Source organism: Amia ocellicauda, chromosome 8 (assembly GCF_036373705.1).
Source record: "Amia ocellicauda isolate fAmiCal2 chromosome 8, fAmiCal2.hap1, whole genome shotgun sequence".
NCBI classification, from domain to species: Eukaryota; Metazoa; Chordata; class Actinopteri; order Amiiformes; family Amiidae; genus Amia; species Amia ocellicauda.
In genome coordinates this window covers 23,272,076-23,291,599 of record NC_089857.1, presented here as the reverse complement: position 1 = coordinate 23,291,599, position 19,524 = coordinate 23,272,076, and the positions used below count along the sequence as shown (strand labels likewise).

Here is a 19,524-nt window from a genome sequence, read left to right as displayed (position 1 = left end):
ATCACCACCTGCTGGTATAAATTTTAACTATGCAGGGTATGACTTGGGAATCTGAGAGTAGAATTAAAACTGAAGAATTTGAACTTTGGAGGTTAGTTCATGGGGGTGTAATGTTTCACTATATTTAAACGACCCATATAAGAACATAATAACATAAGAAAATTTTAAAATGAGAGGAGGCCATTCGACCTATTGTGCTCGTTTGGTGTCCATTAATAACGGAGTGATCCAAGGATCCTATCCAGTCTGATTTTAAATGTTGCCAATTTTTCAACTTCAACCACATCGCTGGGTAGTTTGTTCAGATTGTGATGCCTCTGTGTGAAGAAGCGTCTCCCGTTTTCCGTCTTGAATGGCTTGAAGTCCAATTTCCATTTGTGTCCCCGGGTGTGTGTGTCCCTGCTGATCTGGAAAAGCTCCTCTGGTTTGATGTGGTCGATGCCTTTCATGATTTTTGACTTTTCTTTCTAATGCCATATTGGGTACATTCTAATCAGAAACACAAGAGCTGAGAAAAATGAAAGACGGATTTATCTGGATATTGGATATTGGATATATATAGTTCAAGTTTTTTCAAAAGAAGGAGTCGCTGAACTGTGCAATGTAAAGGGGAAAATGTACTCTGAATGCATATTTTGCATATGATGTTAAACAAATCACTGAATATTTCTTGTGGTAATGTCAGTGTATGTGTAAAAATCCTATTAATATACACATAGTGACAGAAAACAAAAAACAAAAATAGGAACTGCTAAAGTTTGTGTGATTGTGTGCCTACCTTTCATTTATGTGCATTTGTTATGGTCCAGGCAGGGTAGGATGGGTATATTGGGAGCCCAGGTAGAGGCTAGGAGTAGCTTTTAATTAATTCAATAGTTTACTTAATTAATTGAAAGCTATTTTATTATTCTAATCCCTGACATCTATTGATGGGTACTGAAATGCTTTTCCAACCATATACTGAAATGATTAAATAGAATAATGGTATATACTATGCCATACAATATCAGTTTCACAAATAATGTGCTTGTTAAATAAAATGTATTCCTTTTCAAATCGCTTGTGCAGAAGTGTTACTGCAGAAACTAATAACTACAGATAATGTATTAACTGATAATGATGTAATAACTTGACAATAATGTAATCAAAATGCTGTAATAACTTTTTGTGGATGATGTAATAAGTCATTACATTATTGACTGGTTATTACATTATTAACTGGCTAAGAAATATTAAAAATGTAATACTTGAACTGAAAATGTAAAAACAAGCTCAAATTGAATTTGAGTATTATTTAAGATTTATTTATTGGCTATGAAGTGTCACACTTCCATAACACTTAGCATTAGTGTTGGATTATCAATCAAAAAGTGGTTAATCTCCAACCTGTGTTTAAAGCCCTACAGAGTGCGTCATGTGGCAACTTCCTGTTACGTAGCAAAACTTCCTGGGGGCGGAGAGGCCTTCATAGATAGCGAATGAAATTGAAGTAGAAAGGCTCAAGATGGCGGCCATGAGAGAAGTAATGGGAGACACCGGATGCTTCTTTAGACAAAATATCAACATTAACTCTAAAAGAAATGTAGAGTTACTCGGGTACGGAAATGCGGGACAGCAATGACACCGAGGTCTGACCACGGTGTTCGCAGAGACGAACGTTTTCCTGTTTGATCGCTTCTTGATTTGAGGACAATAACATCCACGCTTTTGTTATATATTTTCTTTGGCTTGCTAGTGATACGGGGTTAGAATTAACACACAAGGAAATACAAACGCCTAATACATTTCTGGAACGCATCCTACTCCCGCAAGACGTGATTTAAAAAGCATTTCATCCCACTGGCTGCTGAGTGGAAAGTATCGCTATGTATTTTTTAACTGGCTGGCCCCGGAGGCTGCTGTGCCCGCTGAGAAGTGAGGAAGAGCCCTTTCAGATCCAGGCGAGCACCCAAAGAATGCACTTCGCCGTGCTGTCGCGGACTCAGCTCAGCGTCTGGTTCAGTCGGGTAAGTCTGATGAATGCGCCAGCAACATGGTATTGAACTGATCTGTCTGCCTGGTTTATCTCCACTGTGCTGTTGGCTGCCGCTTGAATGTAATGGAGCAACTCGATCTTGTCCATTTGTAAATCTGCAAAGGATACTTATTCGATCACAGATCTGGCAACACACCGGCATATCGGTAAACAAAGTTTGGTTGAGACCCTACACACGCTTCAAAAACAGACTAATCAAATCTGCTATAACCCCCTCTCTCCAGCAACAAACTAAAGCAAATCAAAAGCAAGAAAACGTGTCAGCTTAAGTAATGGTGTGTTGTAAAGGACGTTCCACCAGTTGTCTTTAGCAATTAGTTTGTTACAATCTGTTATGTTCTTTTAAAAAGATTTTGGTATAATCCATTACGTAGCATAATTAGGAATGATAAGATAACGAGAGTCTCATTGACAGGAACCACAGACGCGTGACCATAGGTCATGTGGATTCTTGACTTTTGTCTGAAAATTTGTTTTCTGTTTTGTATCACTGTCGGTTTTAAAATTCAACACTGTCAAGAAACTTTTAACCAGCATTTTTGCTAAGCAAATAATTGATATCCTTGGTGTATTAGCACTGACCATTGTTTGTGTGCATGGGTTATTTGACAGATCTATACATGTCTTACATTATAAGTTAAGCTATAACAGTGTTAAATTAACAAAACCATAAACTGTGGGGAGAGAATACAATAACTATAATGCATATTAGCCTGTAAAATGATTGAACATTTTCAAATTAAATATTACTCCAGTATCTTACACTTACTTCCAAACTAAATGTACTGTATGTACAGACGGGTGAAAAATTAAAGGAAAAAACAACATAAAGTGTCTCACTAAGGTGCTGGGCACCATGAGCCCCAAAACAGCTACAATATACCATGGCACAGATTCTGCGAGTCTTTGGATTCTACTGGAGGGATGAACACCATTCTTCCAAAAGATATTCCCTCATTTGGGGTTTTGATGATGATGATGGTGGTGGATAGCGCTGTCTAACACGTCCGTCCAAAATTTCCAACAGGTGTTCAATTGGGTTGAGATCTGGTGACTGTGAAAGCCATAGCATATGATTCACACAATTTTCATACTCGTCACACCATTCAGTGACCCTCGTGCCCTGTGGATGGGGGCATTGTCATTCTGTAAGATACCGCTCCCATCAGGATAGAAATGTGTCACCGTTGGATAAATGTAATCACTCAGAATAACTTTGTAATGATTTGTAGTGACCCTTCCCTCTAAGGGGACAAGTGGACCCAAACCATGCCAGGAAAATGTCCCCCACAGCATAACAGAGCCTCGGCACCCCCTCACTGTAGGGGTCAAGCAGTCAGGCCTGTACTGTTCTCTTGGTGTCACCACACATGCGCTTGCCTACTTGTTGAGAACACTAGCTAGTTGAGCAGTCTTGTGACTGAAGATCCTGCCATTCGTGCCCCAATAATGCCAAAGTCACTTAGATCCTTTCCTCTTGCCATCTTGATCCAAAATCGAGGTCAGCTGGGCCTGCTCATCATTGTTATACATGCCACAGAGCAGGATAGGATGTTAAATGCTTAATTGTATCATGCAGTACACCTCTTTGAAGGCATCTGCATTTATTATGTTTATTCAGATTTTTCCTTCACCCGTCTGTATGTAAAAGTATTGCAAAAGGAAAGGTGTCATCCAGAGATTCTCTACTTATGCCTAAAGTCTTCTGTAGAAAATAGATATTTTTGTTAGTTTTTTTCACTATTGTTTCATACCCCCTTTTCTTCAGTCTCTTATGTAGTCTAATCGCAAATTTTCACCTCTGTAGCAAGTACTATGTAAACACAAAATATTATTACACAGGTGCACCTTGTGCTGGGGAAAATTAAAAGACAACTCTAAAATGTTTTGTCGCACAACAAAATGCCACCGATGTCTCAAGTTTTGAGGGAGTGCAATTGCAATCTGGTGCAGGAATGTCCACCAGATCTGTTGCCAGGTAATTAAATGTTCATTTCTCTGTCATAAGCTGCCTCCAGCTTCGTTTTAGAAAATGTAGCAGTACATCCAACTGCCCTCACAACCGCAATCCACGTCACCACGCCAGCCCAGAACCTCCATATCCAGCTTCTTCACCTGGGGCATCGTCTGAGACCAGCCACTCGGACAGCTAATGAAAATGTGGGCTTTGCACATCCAAAGTATTTCTGCACAAAGTGTCAGAAAGCGTCTCGGGGAAGCTCATCTGCGGCTTGTCGTCCTCACCAGGGTCTTGACCTGATTGCAGCTCTGGTGGACATTCCTGCAGTTGGCATGACAGTTGCATGCTCCCTCAAACCTGAGACTTGAAATCCATAGATTTGGGCATAATGAATATATTATAATTGACTGATTTCCTAATATGAAAGGTAACTCTGAAATTGTTGCATGTTGCATAGTAATTTTTGTTCAGTGTATATAAGATTTTAACTTACAATTTGCTGATGATATTGTCATATTTGCAAAAAAAACTGAACACCAGCAACAAGAAAACTGGACTTAAAATGAACCAGAGTAAAACAAAAGTCATGTTTAACAGCTTTTTTAAATTTAAGAAAAATAGATTGACGGATACTCAAAGTCAGAAGTTTTGTCTTCCTTGGAAAACAAATCAGTGCAAACAGAGATAGTATATATTTATAGGCTATGTGTTCCTCAATGTGTTCTATGGGCCGAATCCACACATCTCACTTTATGTGTTTGTGTCTGTGTAATATACACAGATCAGCCATAACATTATGACCACTGACAGGTGAAGTGAATAACACTGATAATGTCGTTATCATGGCACCTGTCAGTGGGTGGGATATATTAGGCAGCAAGTGAACATTTTGTCCTCAAAGTTGATGTGTTAGAAGCAGGAAAAATGGGCAAGCGTAAGGATCTGAGCGACTTTGACAAGGGCCAAATTGTGATGGCTAGACGACTGGGTCAGAGCATCTCCAAAACTGCAGCTCTTGTGGGGTGTTCCCGGTCTGCAGTGGTCATTACCTATCAAAAGTGGTCCAAGGAAGGAAAAGCAGTAAACCCAGCGACAGGGTCATGGGTGGCCAAGGCTCATTGATACACGTGGGGAGCGAAGGCTGGCCCGTGTGGTCCGATCCAACAGACGAGCTACTGTAGCTCAAATTGCTGAAAAAGTGAATGCTGGTTCTGATAGAAAGGTGTCAGAACACACAGTGCATCGCAGTTTGTTGCGTATCGGGCTGCGTAGCCGCAGACCAGTCAGGGTGCCTATGCTGACCCCTGTCCACTGCCAAAAGCGCCTACAATGGGCACGTGAGCATCGGAACTGGACCATGGAGCAATGGAAGAAGGTGGCCTGGTCTGATGAATCACAAGTTCAAGGTATTGACTTGGCCTCCAAATTCCCCAGATCTCAATCCAACCGAGCATCTGTGGGATGTGCTGGACAAACAAGTCCGATCCATGGAGGCCCCACCTCGCAACTTACAGGACTTAAAGGATCTGTTGCTAACGTCTTGGTGCCAGATACCACAGCACACCTTCAGAGGTCTAGTGGAGTCCATGCCTCGACGGGTCAGGGCTGTTTTGGCAGCAAAAGGGGGACCTACAGAATATTAGGCAGGTGGTCATAATGTTATGGCTGATCGGTGTGTATACAATTTTTTTTTTATATAATGGTAATAGAAAGTAATACTTTATACTTATTTCTACACTGTAAAATATCTACCAAGCACTTGCAAATGGCAAATTAACTCAATGTATATTAAATGTTAAAATAAATCTGGTTTTGACACTAAGTTGGTGGGAGATCTGGTAATGCAGGAATTCCTGCACAGTTGGGTTAATGATGGGTGACCGCACGCTCTAGCTTGGGATGAAGGTCAAGCGAGCATAATCGTACTTGATCCGATTCATAGCCGAGAATGTACATTCACAAATGTAAATCGATGCAAACATACACTGTAGTTTTGCACTTGGCAAATGCAAAGATTTTCCAGCAATGCATTTTCATAACTCCAGATGGAATGTGCATACTGTACAGCACACATTGCTCCCTGTGAGAGCTCCTCTTTCATTTCTTGTCTGGGAACATGAAAATGGGGAAGGAGTAAATATCGCATACAAATTATCTGCAGACTTTAGTGTAAGAAATGTAAATGTGAAAAGAAAGTTACAGTTGCTGTAGTGTAGCAATATGTTTATTGTAATTTTTCTAAAGCCCCCTCACATCCGTCATTTAACATCAGACATGCACAAGGTCACCTTCTTTCTTAAGTGACAACATTCAAGCTTGATATTAAAACTGGTCACAGCATACACTCATCAATCATTTCTCTAATTTTCCAGTTGCAATTTTAGTTTGATTAGCTTTCTCAGATGCACTGTGAGGCAAGGAATTACCATTATTTCTATCAATTATCAATTCTGGGTATTTGGGCACCATGGCAATTTCAGATAGAAACTGGATTTTGAAAAGTAAAGCCACAAATCTTTGAGGAACCCTTCCCCAATTTAATAATCTCACCTCTGTATGCAGCAGTACATCAACATGAGATTATTCAATTTCTGTGCAGTAAATTAACAACATGCCATTGTAGTAAAGGTTTGGCAAACATTTATTTCACTACTGTAAGCTGTAGCACAGTGAATCTTTTGCTTAAGCTGTTCAGACAAGCTTTCTTAGAGTTCTGAAATGTGCCAACATTGTCATGTCTGTTGTTATTTTGAGCCACAAAACCTTTGCCTGCACTGTAAATGCTCAGTTGTACACACATGGTCATACATGGCCACCAGTGGAAACTGGGAATCGGCTACCCCTAATCTATATTGTTTGATGTTGGCCTTAAATTATCCAGCAGCACATAAAACCTGGAGTGACTCAAAAGTGTTATATTACCTTTGCTTTAATAATTGAAACACTGAGCCCTTGTAGTCCTGGTAAAAGATTAGTCAATTTCATTATAATCCATCTTTAATTTGGAGAACAATGGTCCTGGAAAGTATTTACTCTTAGGGGGGGAAAAAAAGCATTTCAGCCCCTGAAGGATATTGCTTATTGACCTGAGAAAGATTGTCAAGAATAGTGTTGCTAGAGTTTTCATTACTCTGCCTTGGTGAAGGCGTATACTAAGAAATACATGAATTACACTACTACAAATGACTGTATAGAATAAATAAATTGCTTCAGTAGAAATGGAGGTGAACAGAAAGGTAGTGGTCAGCACTTACAGTTCTGGCATACTAATCACTATTTCTTTCTCCCCCCACCAGCCCGCTGTTCTAATAGTGAGTTACATAGAGTCAGCGAAGGCTGCTTCCCATTTTGGACCATACGAGCAGGTGGAATGGAAGCCAGATGACACCATGGTAGCTGTGGCAGTGAGTAAAGCCTGCAGTGTTTGTTCTTTATTAAAAGCAAGATTAACCTATACAGTGCAACCAAGCACTCTTCAGTTTTTAAGCCATTTATATTATACTATTACATTTATCATCTGAAACAAAATAATTTAGTTTGTTATATTTTTATTATCAGTAGGGCCCTTCATTTTTTTTTTTTTGTGCAACTTTCTAAGTCTGCACTTCATTCCTCCCTGTGCAAAGTGACCAAGTAGTCTGCTTAATGAAATTAATAATTGATACATCTCTGGATTCCTTTAATCATCTGAGTTAGTCTTTTTATTAAGGTGCATTGTTGTTTTGATTAAGTAGAAACGGCTACAGACAATTATTTAAAGGAGCATACATCCCTTTATTTTTATTACATCTTATTCAATACTTGTTAGAATGTGTATATATCTTAATTTTTAAGTTCCTATAATAGTTATTACATAGAATTCCTGATTATAAATGTTGCAGTGTTGAATGAAATGAATTGCATAACATTGTTATCAGGGGCGGCCTGTCATTAGGGGCCAGTGGGCCCCACTTAAAAAAAAAAAAAAAAAAAACAGTGCTTGTACATTGCAAACTTTATAAACCACATAGGTTTCGTGGATAACACTGCACAGTTCACTATGGCGGATGCTAATAACAGGAAGTAAACAAACCAGAAATGGAACGTCTATGGCAAGCCATCAAGATCATGCAGCACTGAACATGGCGAGCAATCTTGAGATTAGCTGGTGGGGCCAGCCCCTTGTCCGCACTGAAGCAATAATGTTTGTACTGTACAGACATACAGCAAATATGGCAGGTCGTGCATGCGCTTTAAGAGTTTTATTGCGTTTAGAAGGGACACTTGAGCTTCGGCCCCTCGCCTTACTGTGCACGATCTTATTTGCCACTTGTCAGTGAGATTGCGTTCCTGTAGCACAGATTTCAGCAGATCTGCAGAATCCCACCGGTCCCATTGGTGGAGCAGCGCAAATCTGCACTACCAGAACATGACCCGAGGTAACTTGAGTACTGTACAAACATGATTAAGTTGAACAGAGTCGATTTCCTGTTAGAAAACAGAGGAAATAAAATAGGGTTTTTGTGCCCCACCAGTTCACAAAGCCACTGGTAGTGATAGTGGAAAAAGAGGGATGTGCTGTACTGATATCCAGATAATTTAGCTCTTAGTTTAATTGTATTTCCAATAGTATGTAACATAACACTGGAAGAGAAAGATACTGTCTGCACTTTATAATTTATTACTCATTGTTTGTATCTATTTTCTTTTTAGACCACAAATGGATACATCTTGCTCTTTGACATTGTGGGTAATGGAGAGGACAAATACCTATATGAACCTGTGTATCCCAAGTAAGTCTTGCACTTTTCTTTCTCAATCATCTACAACAGGAGTAAACTTCAACTTAATAGGAAAATGTAGTCTCTTTATACTGTGCTGCTCAGACCACTGTCTGTATTGTGAGTTCACTCTCATTCAGAGCACTACAGCACTTTCTTAGCCTGCTGTTCAAGTGCATACCACTGATTCCTCATTCTAACTTTAGGTAAACTCTACTACATTTTGCAAATTGAAAATTATAATGAGAAATCCTTAGCTGTGTCGTATTTTACTAGTTGTTCAATGGGGGTGAGGTGCGAGGTATTCAGACCTGTCAGCTCAATATTTTGTGGAAGCACAAGTCTTTTTGTGTAAATCTCTACCAATTGTGCACACTGTCTTGGTGCAATTTGTGCTGCTCTTGGCTGGTTTGCTCAAGCTCTCTTGAGTTGCTTGGGGATGGCTTATGGACAGCAGTTTCTCAATAGGATTCAAGTCAGCACTTTGACTTGGCCATTCAAGGACTTTCACTTTCTTATTCTTAAACTACTATAGCATATAATGATAATTAAAGTGAGACCAATAACAATAGGTGTAGAGCACCTTCAGTGCTTTCCTCCCAAATACAAATTCTAACAACAATAAGATTGTAGCACTTAGTGCTTGGAAACCTAATTTACTATGTAAAGTGTCAGCTGAATGAAAAAAATATAGTCAAGAATTAAATTAGTTTGATTTAGTCTTTTTATATTAAAAATAATATTAATAATAAGAATAAATTGAATGGTTTTAATTTATTGAGAAACATGGTGTTTAATAGCTAAAACTAATCATTGAAATGCATATGTAAAGATGTCTGTACATTTATTATTTGACTGTATGCAGTCTGTCTGTAGTGGACCAGATTAGTGATAGTGCAATCTCTGCACAGGTATATGATGAGACCCTCAGAGTGCAGCACCCTTTTCTCCCTCGTTCTATTGTAATGTTGGAATCTTGCTTGGACAGGCAGAGCGCACAATTTGCTGTGTAAAATATCCTTTTGATACTTTGACAAGACCAAAAATAGGATCTGCAGAGAGCAGTTTCAAGCTTAACTTAAAGGTCACATAGTTTACTTTTTTAATTAATTAGAGCTTAATTTCTTTACTTTCAATCATTTTAGATGAGTTTTACTACAGAGACATCGGAATGGTAACAAATTAACCCCCAATTAAAGAAAATGCACTTTGGCAACTAATATGGTTTGTACTTTGAATACTGCTTCTCTTACTGTTCTATTGAAAGGATAAAGAAAATGGTGCATTTTGCTATATTTTATTTTTCTAAAATAAGCCACATAGATTATTTGATTTGATTATAGTTGTATACATGGCAAAAGTTTGGGTTTCAGATGTACTAATTAGGATTTTATGATATACTTGTTGATACTTGATGCTCAGTTTAGGTTAAATATTCATGGGCTGGTTTAATCGTCCTTTTTGTCTGTTTCAGAGGGAATACTCGTGTGAAGGTGACACCTGGTTATAAAGAGGAGCAGTGTGCCCCTGCTCTGAGTTTGGAAATGAAGAAGCCTGTGGATTTGGAAGCTCCCATCACAAGGTAGATGATGGGCCCTATTTCTATACAAAAGCAAAGGGTTTACACATGCCTGTTGTGAAAAAAATAATTATATCCCCATAATGTTTGCTGTTAGTTGGTTGAGCAGTTCTCTAAAACAAGCAGTTTAAAGAGTATGATGCGTTTTGTCAGGTTTTTAAAAATTGTTGCCGCTTCAAAACACGCAGCTCCTATAAAGCAACTGGCTGAGATGCTGGTGCTGACACTTGGGAAATGGCTGATTGTAGATGGAAAGGATGAGTAGAGTTCTTGGATCATCTTCCCCTTGTCACTGTGATTCTCTGCCTCTGTGTTTCAAGTGGAGTGCTGGGGTGACTGCTTTACACACTTGGTGATGGCAGATTTTTGGCACAGTCCTCATTGTCATTGCTGCTGGTGTTGTCTTCACAATGAAGCCACTCTTCATCAGACTCGGATTTTTGACTCTCATGATACAATACAGGGTTTCCCCCAGAAACAGGCATGGCAGTCGTCTTCCAATTTAATGGGGGGCGCACATTTTAGTTCAGATACAATTTTTTTTTTTTATTATTGTTATAAAGTATCATCCATTTGCACATGCACAAAATTCTATTAAATCTTTATTTTATTCTGTTTGTGTGTATTCCATAATATTACTCTTGTAATTTGTGCAGTTCTATGGTTTGATTGAACAATTAAACTGAATCGGAAAGTGTGGGTGGAAAAAAAATCTACTTGACTACAGAAGAACTGCCTTACATCACTTATTGTACTATAACTAAATATGTATTGAACGGCCCACATGTAGACACTGACCAGGTTTGTCACTTAGTGGCCCCAAATCTAGAATAGAATTTGGAGCAGCTCCTATGAGGCTGTGAGAACATCCTCCTATTTTGTTCTAGATGATGATGCTGTGCTTTGGTTTGCAGTCTACAGTCCATGCAGGAGGACCTGGTGGTTGCCACAGAAGATGGTTATCTCCACATCCTTCACTGGGATGGTGTGACCAACGGGCGGAAAGCCATCAACCTCTGCACCATCCCTTTTTCTGTGGATCTCCAATCCTCACGAGGTAAAATTAGCTGGCTACAGAGCATTAACTGAGTTTTTTTTGTTTTCCCACATTAGGTAAACCTCTGGTTAATACATTTTCAACCAGTCACTAAATTCGATGGTAATTGGCACTTTTTTGACATCATTGAGGGTCCATGCAGGTTTAGCTTAGATATAATCAAGTTATTGTAGATCCATTGTTAAAATTGTCTTGACTAGCACAAGTAAGACTTAGGACTGGGCAATTAAGAGTTTTATAGAGCGATATTCTCCATATATTATTTTGTGCAAAATGAAAAATGCTTGTATAATACAATTATTATTATAACAGTAACTTTTTTTTTTTTAAAGTCACAAATCCTTTTTGTATTATTTCATAAGCTCTAAATTGTGACTTTGCCAGCATTTCTCATTTACTGTATCAATTCTATCTCATTCATGGCAATTTTCTTCTGCCTAAAAACATGTTTTAACAATCTAGCAGTCTTCTCTCAATGGATTCAAAGCATTGACCTTCCGAATCCTTTCTTTTGTTTTCTGTTTGTTTGTAGGAGGCCCTTCACTGGATTTTGAAGGTGTCTTCATTCGGGATATGGAGTACTGTGTTACACTAGACGGCATTGCCATGGTGTTTAATGACGGTCGTCTGGCCTTCATTACTCCAGTGGCAAGCGGGTTCACTGCAAATGTAAGACTCTTTATGTTGTGAAATTATTTTCATGTAATCTCACCAAATTTTTTTTTAATCCCCACTTATTTATTTTGTTTAATTTTTGCAATAGCATACGTGTTATACCTGCAATAGGTTAATATATTTTTATAAATCATTATTAGATTTGTCTGCTGTTGACCTTTCGTTCTTTTCATACAAGACATGGCTGCGGAAACAAGCTTTTTTCATCCAACAACTTTGTTAAGGATTTGGATAAAATCCTTAAATTAATGTATCAGTATTAACATCTGTACATAATGTTTATCAATTTTACCAAAATCATCTTAAACATGGTACATAAAAAACATTGTTTTCAGCAGCTGCAGGGTATTTTGGCACCAGATGTAGCAGATGGCACTTGTGTGGCAGTGAACAACAAGTACAGGCTCATGGCCTTTGGTTGCACAAGGTAAGTTCTACACCAGGAGACAGGGTTTAATGGCAAAATAAATGGTAAGGTTCCCATGTTCATTGTGTATCAACATCTACATCCCAAAATAGTACTATAATCAGTAAGGAAATATGCTGTATTGGTTTACAATGAATATTTAAATAGCATCTGTTCAGATAGATGATATGTAAGAGCAGTAGATTTTCTAAATTCAACAGGTGGTTAAAAAACGCAGAATGAATGACTTCAGATTCTTGTGATAAAAGCACATGGCATTTCTGATCAGTCTATAATTGGCAATGCAGAGGCATGAATTCTACTAATACTAACTCTAAGCCAGTAGTGTCTACAGAAGTTGTAAGATCACATGCACATTATTGTTTGAGGAATGAAAGTGAAAGATCCAGGTTTCGGATAAAAACATTCATTTTTAGGCTAGCTATCCAAGTGAACGGGATATGGATATTTATACAAACTTGGAGATGATTGGAGACCCCTGGTAATAAATTAAATTACTTATTCTAGATTCTAGATTCAAGATTATATTTCATGGGTGTATGGGGATATGTTGTGTTTAATGGTTATTAAAAACATTACTTCTGTAGGGTGCAAGTGGGAGCAATACTCGGGTGTCTGAGGAAAAACAGAATTGGTTTTGAGTTCATACATTATAATAAAACCCAAGCAGACATACTTTTAATTATAATTAATTATAGATTTGAATTGCAGATGTGTAATATAGAAGGGAAGTGTTCTGTGTACAATTGTACATTTCCAAGTGTACTCCCCACACACCCAGTGTTAAAGAGAAATTAGCTACAGATGTTTCCCCTGAAAAGTGGGAAAAGTGCACATCTGGTAACTGTCCTGTACTCGGTACACTTGCGTGTGTTCCCAGTGTGAAAAGGGGATAATACTCCATCCTGTGACAAAACTCTTGAAGTTATGTTTCTGCTAACTTTTTTCAGCTTTTTGAGGTTCTTATATTTTTTTATTTTTTTCAGTGGTTCTGTTTTAGTTTTCACAATAGATGGCACGACAGGGTCAATGCAACTCTCGCACAAGTTAGAGTTAACTCCAAAACACTACCCTGGTAAGTCGCAGAATTTTTTTATTTTTTTATTTTTTTTTAAATGAAAGTCACTCTGTGTATAAAATGTAAATGGCTCATATTCCCTATTCAGAGATTCAGATTGTCTGGACGCCATAATGGACATCAAAGACTAACGTCAGATCTCTCTCACAATCGAAAGTATGATGACTTGGTATAGACCACCTACACTAAAAGCATTAAATTAATGTTGTATGCAGCATATGTAATAAGTTGTATGTAAACCGCTATACCCCCCCCTTCATTATGGAGTAATGCATACACATTACCACAATACCAAGACCCTGTTAAAATTGGACTATTTTTGACTTTTTTGGTGTAATGATACATGGCTAGTACAGATACAGAAATGTAATTTGCCATTGCCATTGCCATTTCACATTGTGCTGTGTTTAGCCAGTAACAGCCAGTATGTAGCATTATCGCAATTTGGTTCATGACTATTGATAGACCTTAAAGCGTAACTACCACCATTTCTAAGATCACGTGTCAAGCCTCATGAACTGAAGAGCCACAAACCAAATCATAATATAGCAGAGAGCAACTGATCAAGAAACTCGTTTTTTTGTTCATAGTATTCAGACATACACCAATCAGCCATAACATTATGACCACTGACAGGTGAAGTGAATAACACTGATAATGTCGTTATCATGGCACCTGTCAGTGGGTGGGATATATTAGGCAGCAAGTGAACATTTTGTCCTCAAAGTTGTGTTAGAAGCAGGAAAAATGGGCAAGCGTAAGGATCTGAGCGAGTTTCATAAGGGCCAAATTGTGATGGCTAGACGACTGGGTCAGAGCATCTCCAAAACTGCTGCTCTTGTGGGGTGTTCCCGGTCTGCAGTGGTCAGTACCTATCAAAAGCAGTAAACCCAGCGACAGGGTCATGGGCGGCCAAGGCTCATTGATACACGTGGGGAGCGAAGGCTGGCCCGTGTGGTCCGATCCAACAGACAAGCTACTGTAGCTCAAATTGCTGAAAAAGTGAATGCTGGTTCTGATAGAAAGGTGTCAGAACACAGTGCATCGCAGTTTGTTGCATATGGGGCTGCGTAGCCGCAGACCAGTCAGGGTGCCCATTCTGACACCTGTCCACTGCCGAAAGCGCCTGCAATAGGAACGTGAGCATCAGAACTGGACCACGGAGCAATGGAAGAAGGTGGCCTGGTCTGATGAATCACGAGTTCAAGGTGTTGACTTGGCCTCCAAATTCCCCAGATCTCTCAATCCAATCGAGCATCTTTGTAATGTGCTGGACAAACAAGTCCGGTCCATGGAGGCCCCACCTCGCAACTTACAGGACTTAAAGGATCTGTTGCTAACGTCTTGGTGCCAGATACCACAGCACACCTTCAGAGGTCTAGTGGAGTCCATGCCTCGTCCGGTCAGGGCTGTTTTGGCGGCAAAAGGGGGACCTACAGAATATTAGGCAGGTGGTCATAATGTTATGGCTGATCAGTGTATGTATGGATTTTTTGTATAATATACATCATTTAGTATGCCTTTTTGTATTTTTTGTTGTAGACATTTGGAATAAAACGGGGCCTGTGAAGCTGATCCGGTGGTCACCTGACTGCAGTGTGGCCATGGTGACATGGGAGTGTGGAGGCCTTTCTCTGTGGAGTGTGTTCGGTGCTCACCTCATATGTACGCTTGGGGAGGACTTTGCGTGAGTGTCCCTTCTGTCGTGCCAGCAATGCCCTCATACACTACAATGTGAAGCTTGTGTCAGTATTGAAAAAGATTGGACTATCTGCTAAAACAAGCCGTCTCATTAGAAGGTACAAGTTTGCCTCAGTAGAATGCAAAGCCCCATTGGGAACATAAAGAGTAATCCGTTAAGAAGGGTAAGATGGAGTAAGAACATTAAACAATATAATTTTAAATTTTGTTCTTTAGAGTAAACTTTGGGATACATGTTTTCAAATTTTAAAAATGTTAAAAATGTAGTTTTTGAAACCGTTGTAACTATATTGTGGAAGTCTTCCAAGGAGGGTATTACAGTTATTCATCCTGAATGTCATAAATGCATGGATTAGTGTTTCAGCTGCCTTACAATCCAAATATGGATATGATCAATTTCTCCATGACAGAAAAAATAAACGTTAGTTACAGTTTTGTCATATGCATCTATGTTCAATTGTGGATGAAACAGAATTGCTAAGTTCTTGGTCATAGAACTAATGGTAAATCTGTTAACCTGGGTCTGCAGCTGATGATGCACCACTTAGGGTTTATACTCACCTATGTATATACCCTGGGTTATCATTTGAATCACTGGAATGTGACATTACCCAGCAATCAAACCACAATGTTGATGTTTTCAGCACTTCAGTTCCACTGAACAATGGTCAATGACTGTGACACTCTGAAAGGATACTTGAACAAGTGTCATTAATGCATCCCCAGAGGTCATGCTACATTTGAAATCGGATTACTGCCTATACTTTGGGTCCCTGTGATTTGCATGACTTGGCTAATTAAACTTAATTTCAGTCATGTAAATTGCAGTGCCCTACCTTTACTATATGATTACTCATTAGAATGATAATTAAGTATGAATTGTTAAAATCTTGCTACCAATTGTAACTTAATTTCCCTTACATCATGTTTAATTAGAAGTTACAAGTCTATGCCCACACAGTCTCTAACGGCACATGCTTTCAATATACAGGACACTGGCTGACTGCAGCATTAGTGCACCATAGTTCCACAGGCATTTCCCCAAAAAAGGAACAAGGTAGCAGGAGGGACAGATTGCAGCAATGTTATATTTGTAAATCATGTAAGTAGTGCAAGCAGAATGTAAGGATTATGAAGTGTATTCTGTATATTACAAAAGCAGTAACAAAAAACATTTTTTCATCTTTATTTTTTTTATATTGGTCATTCTAAAAACGTTTTACAAATGTTTAATTATGCAGTTGAGTAGTGCAAATAATAAAGATTCTTTCAAACCAACATTAAATAACTTGGTTATACAGTATGTCTAAACCAAAAGGTCTATAATAATGTAGGAATGTCGTTGTTGTAAAATGTTATGGCATAGCTGAACGTAATTAGTAAATGAGTTGCTGTGGGGTAGACCAATCCTTTGTTTTGTGATGTGATGAAATGTCACAGAGACAGCACTCTTTTGCAATTTTGGCAGACACTATGTTTTGTACTAGTAAATTTTCAAATCTGATAACATGGCAGAATTTATCTAAAAAAAATGAGATACTTAAATATTATTATTATATTAAACTTGTAATAATATTAAAGGTGTAATGCTTAACTTACATGTTAATTCCTTTCAGTATAAGGGCAACTTAGAAATTCCACCCTGTCTCAAAGTATACTATTGACTATGTAGTCATATTTGTTAACATTTATTTTCAGTTGTGGTTGATATGGGCAAGAATGTAGCTTATACCTATATGTTAACTGACATTTTAAATGAATGAAACCAGTCAATTATTGATGTGGTATTTATTTTGTTCTGCTAGCTTTGCTTGTTATTTGGAGAAGTAATGTGTAAGCTATAAGAGGAAAGTAACTGGAGCCTTCATCTGATGATATTCTAATTTTAAGGGGAACTAGTACAATTCCGAAAATGATGGTTTTATGCGTTGTGTTGCTATAGTGTATAACAAATATGTATAGCACTTTTCCAGTTCGATTCTATCATATTAGTAACTCAAATAAACAAATAATTGCAGATGTCAGCATGTATGCTCTGGATTTCACGATGTGTCATGTCATAACTTACTGGATAGCGGAAACATAATGGAAAAACTACAAAAACACTGGATTTGTCTTCCTCGTAGCAACTCAAGTCATTGTTCTCACGTCAGCTAAGTCTTAGCATTTCACAGTCTTATTCCTTGATAGTAATTATAATTTCAGTGGACAACAAGAAGTGTTACTGTGTCCACAGCTGCAGACAAATAATGAAGAAGGCATTATATATAATGTATAATATATATCGGCAACAACAGCCCATATTGATTTACTGCTGCATGAAGGCCACTCCAAGATGTTTCCACTTGCTTCAATCTATAGCTTCTCTTGTACATGTCATGGCTGCACATTTTATTTATTACACACAGAAGGACAGATACACACACACACAGTGCATATAGAAAGTCTACACTGCTTTGAACATTTTGTTGTCAGTGTCTCAGAGTGTTGTGTATTTAAGTTGGTTTTTTTTTTTTTGTTTTTTTTTCACTTATCTACACAACATACTGCTTTGGAAGTATAAATATTAAAAGCAGTAGTGGCTGGTGATTTGAAAAACTTAGGAGTAAGGGAGACTTGCAGTAAAGGCTAGAAGCTAACTAATTTATCAGATGGCATAAAAATGAAATAATTTGCATTATTATTTTTATGAGTTTCACTAAGAAGGATGATCCTTCTCTGAGGAGCCTTCCCTGATTAAAACTACAAAACTGAATATCATTATTCAGTCTCAGTCCCCCCTGACCTCAAAACTTTTTGCCACATGTCTACAGTGGTTTCAACTGGGATTCAAGGTGGACTTTCCTGAGTAATGACTTTCTTCTTGCTATTGGCCTCTTGGTAGCCTCTCTGGTCAGTCTCCTTCTTGCTCGCTTATCCAGTTTGAAGGGACAGCCTGATCTAGGCAGATGCCATACACCTTCCACTTCTTAATAATCATCTTGATCGTGCTCCAAGGGATATTCAAGGCCGTTGATATTTTTCTAATACCCATCTCCTGATATGTGCCTTTGAACATCTTTCTCCTGGAGTTCTTTTGAAAACTCCTTGGTGCTCATGCATGAGTGTTTTTTTTGTTTTGTTTTGTTATTTTTGGATGCACTACTCAGCAGAGGGACCCTGCAGGAACTGCTTATTTAAGCTGAAATCATGTGAATCATTAGAATTTAACACAGGTGGAGGCCACTTAACTTGGTGTGTGATTTTGTATGTGATTGCTCAAACCATATTGTAAGGTAGCTTCCCCATCACTGACTAACAGTTTACATTTTAAATAAATGGAAATTAAATAGTAAATATATTGCCTGCTATTTAAACCGTTTAAATCATGATGGGGTTTGCTGCATCGGTCTGGTTATAAAATAAAAGTACGCTACTTACAATAACCTTGTCAAACCCAGCAACTGTGTTTTAATTTATACAAATAAACAAAACCTAACAAGCAGTTATTAACTTTAGATTAACTCTAATGTCCATCTTAATTGTGTGTAATTTTACATGAATCTGCTTAGAAAGGTACAATTTCTGCAACCTGTTGCTATTACAGTATTTTGGGGAGACCCTTCGGAAAATGTAATGCTGCTATCAGAGGTCATTTTCATTGACTCGCCTAGTTTTCATTATGTTTACAGTGCATGATGTAAAGTTCGAATGATTTCAATTAAGTTGTAAACAAGGGAATTGAACTTGAATATTTTATTATTATTATTATATATTGGCAAATATTTGGATATATAATTTGATCAACTGACACTGCTGCGAAATGATTTAGCGTTCTGGTTGGTATTTGTCTGTTTGTGTTCTTACTTTATTTGCTATCATCATGTATCACAGTCCAGTTTGTTTCAACATACTTATTTTATTTGTATTTTTCTAAAAAGCTAATGCTAATATGAAAACTTTTATTGTTATAAATGGAATCTGATAAAAATAGATTAATAAATACTGAGCAAGAAACACCAACAATTTATTTTTCTACTGCCTTGATGATAATGCTTTTACCTGTTTCATGTAGAACATATATTTTTGTTTATTTATAGCTATCGCTCAGATGGTACAAAGAAGGATCCTGTAAAGATTAGCTCTATGGTAAGTCCTTAATACTAATGTGACATTTTTTTCAATAGAAAATGAGCCTTGTTGTTTTTAGTCAGAGCTATGTAACTCCCCAGCTGTGCCCAGATGTCATAAATGGATACTTTAAAATTGTCAG

The 19,524-nt window shown here is 38.0% G+C and overlaps 1 protein-coding gene across 3 annotated transcripts in view; it reads left to right on the top strand.

The window, feature by feature from the left end:
• The first annotated feature begins 1,485 nt into the window (after window positions 1-1,485).
• Window positions 1,486-19,524, top strand: part of ric1 (RIC1 homolog, RAB6A GEF complex partner 1) — a 42,791-nt gene continuing 24,752 nt past the window's right edge. For 2 of the 3 annotated variants that reach the window (XM_066710725.1, XM_066710723.1), the window contains exons 1-10: window positions 1,486-2,006; window positions 7,292-7,399; window positions 8,688-8,767; window positions 10,230-10,337; window positions 11,249-11,391; window positions 11,924-12,060; window positions 12,402-12,493; window positions 13,480-13,568; window positions 15,114-15,258; window positions 19,352-19,400. In XM_066710725.1, the coding sequence (XP_066566822.1) occupies window positions 1,866-2,006; window positions 7,292-7,399; window positions 8,688-8,767; window positions 10,230-10,337; window positions 11,249-11,391; window positions 11,924-12,060; window positions 12,402-12,493; window positions 13,480-13,568; window positions 15,114-15,258; window positions 19,352-19,400 (1,092 nt within the window). In that variant the 5' untranslated portion in view covers window positions 1,486-1,865. The remainder of the gene's footprint in view (window positions 2,007-7,291; window positions 7,400-8,687; window positions 8,768-10,229; window positions 10,338-11,248; window positions 11,392-11,923; window positions 12,061-12,401; window positions 12,494-13,479; window positions 13,569-15,113; window positions 15,259-19,351; window positions 19,401-19,524) is intronic. The other variant, XM_066710724.1, reaches the window with a different exon arrangement.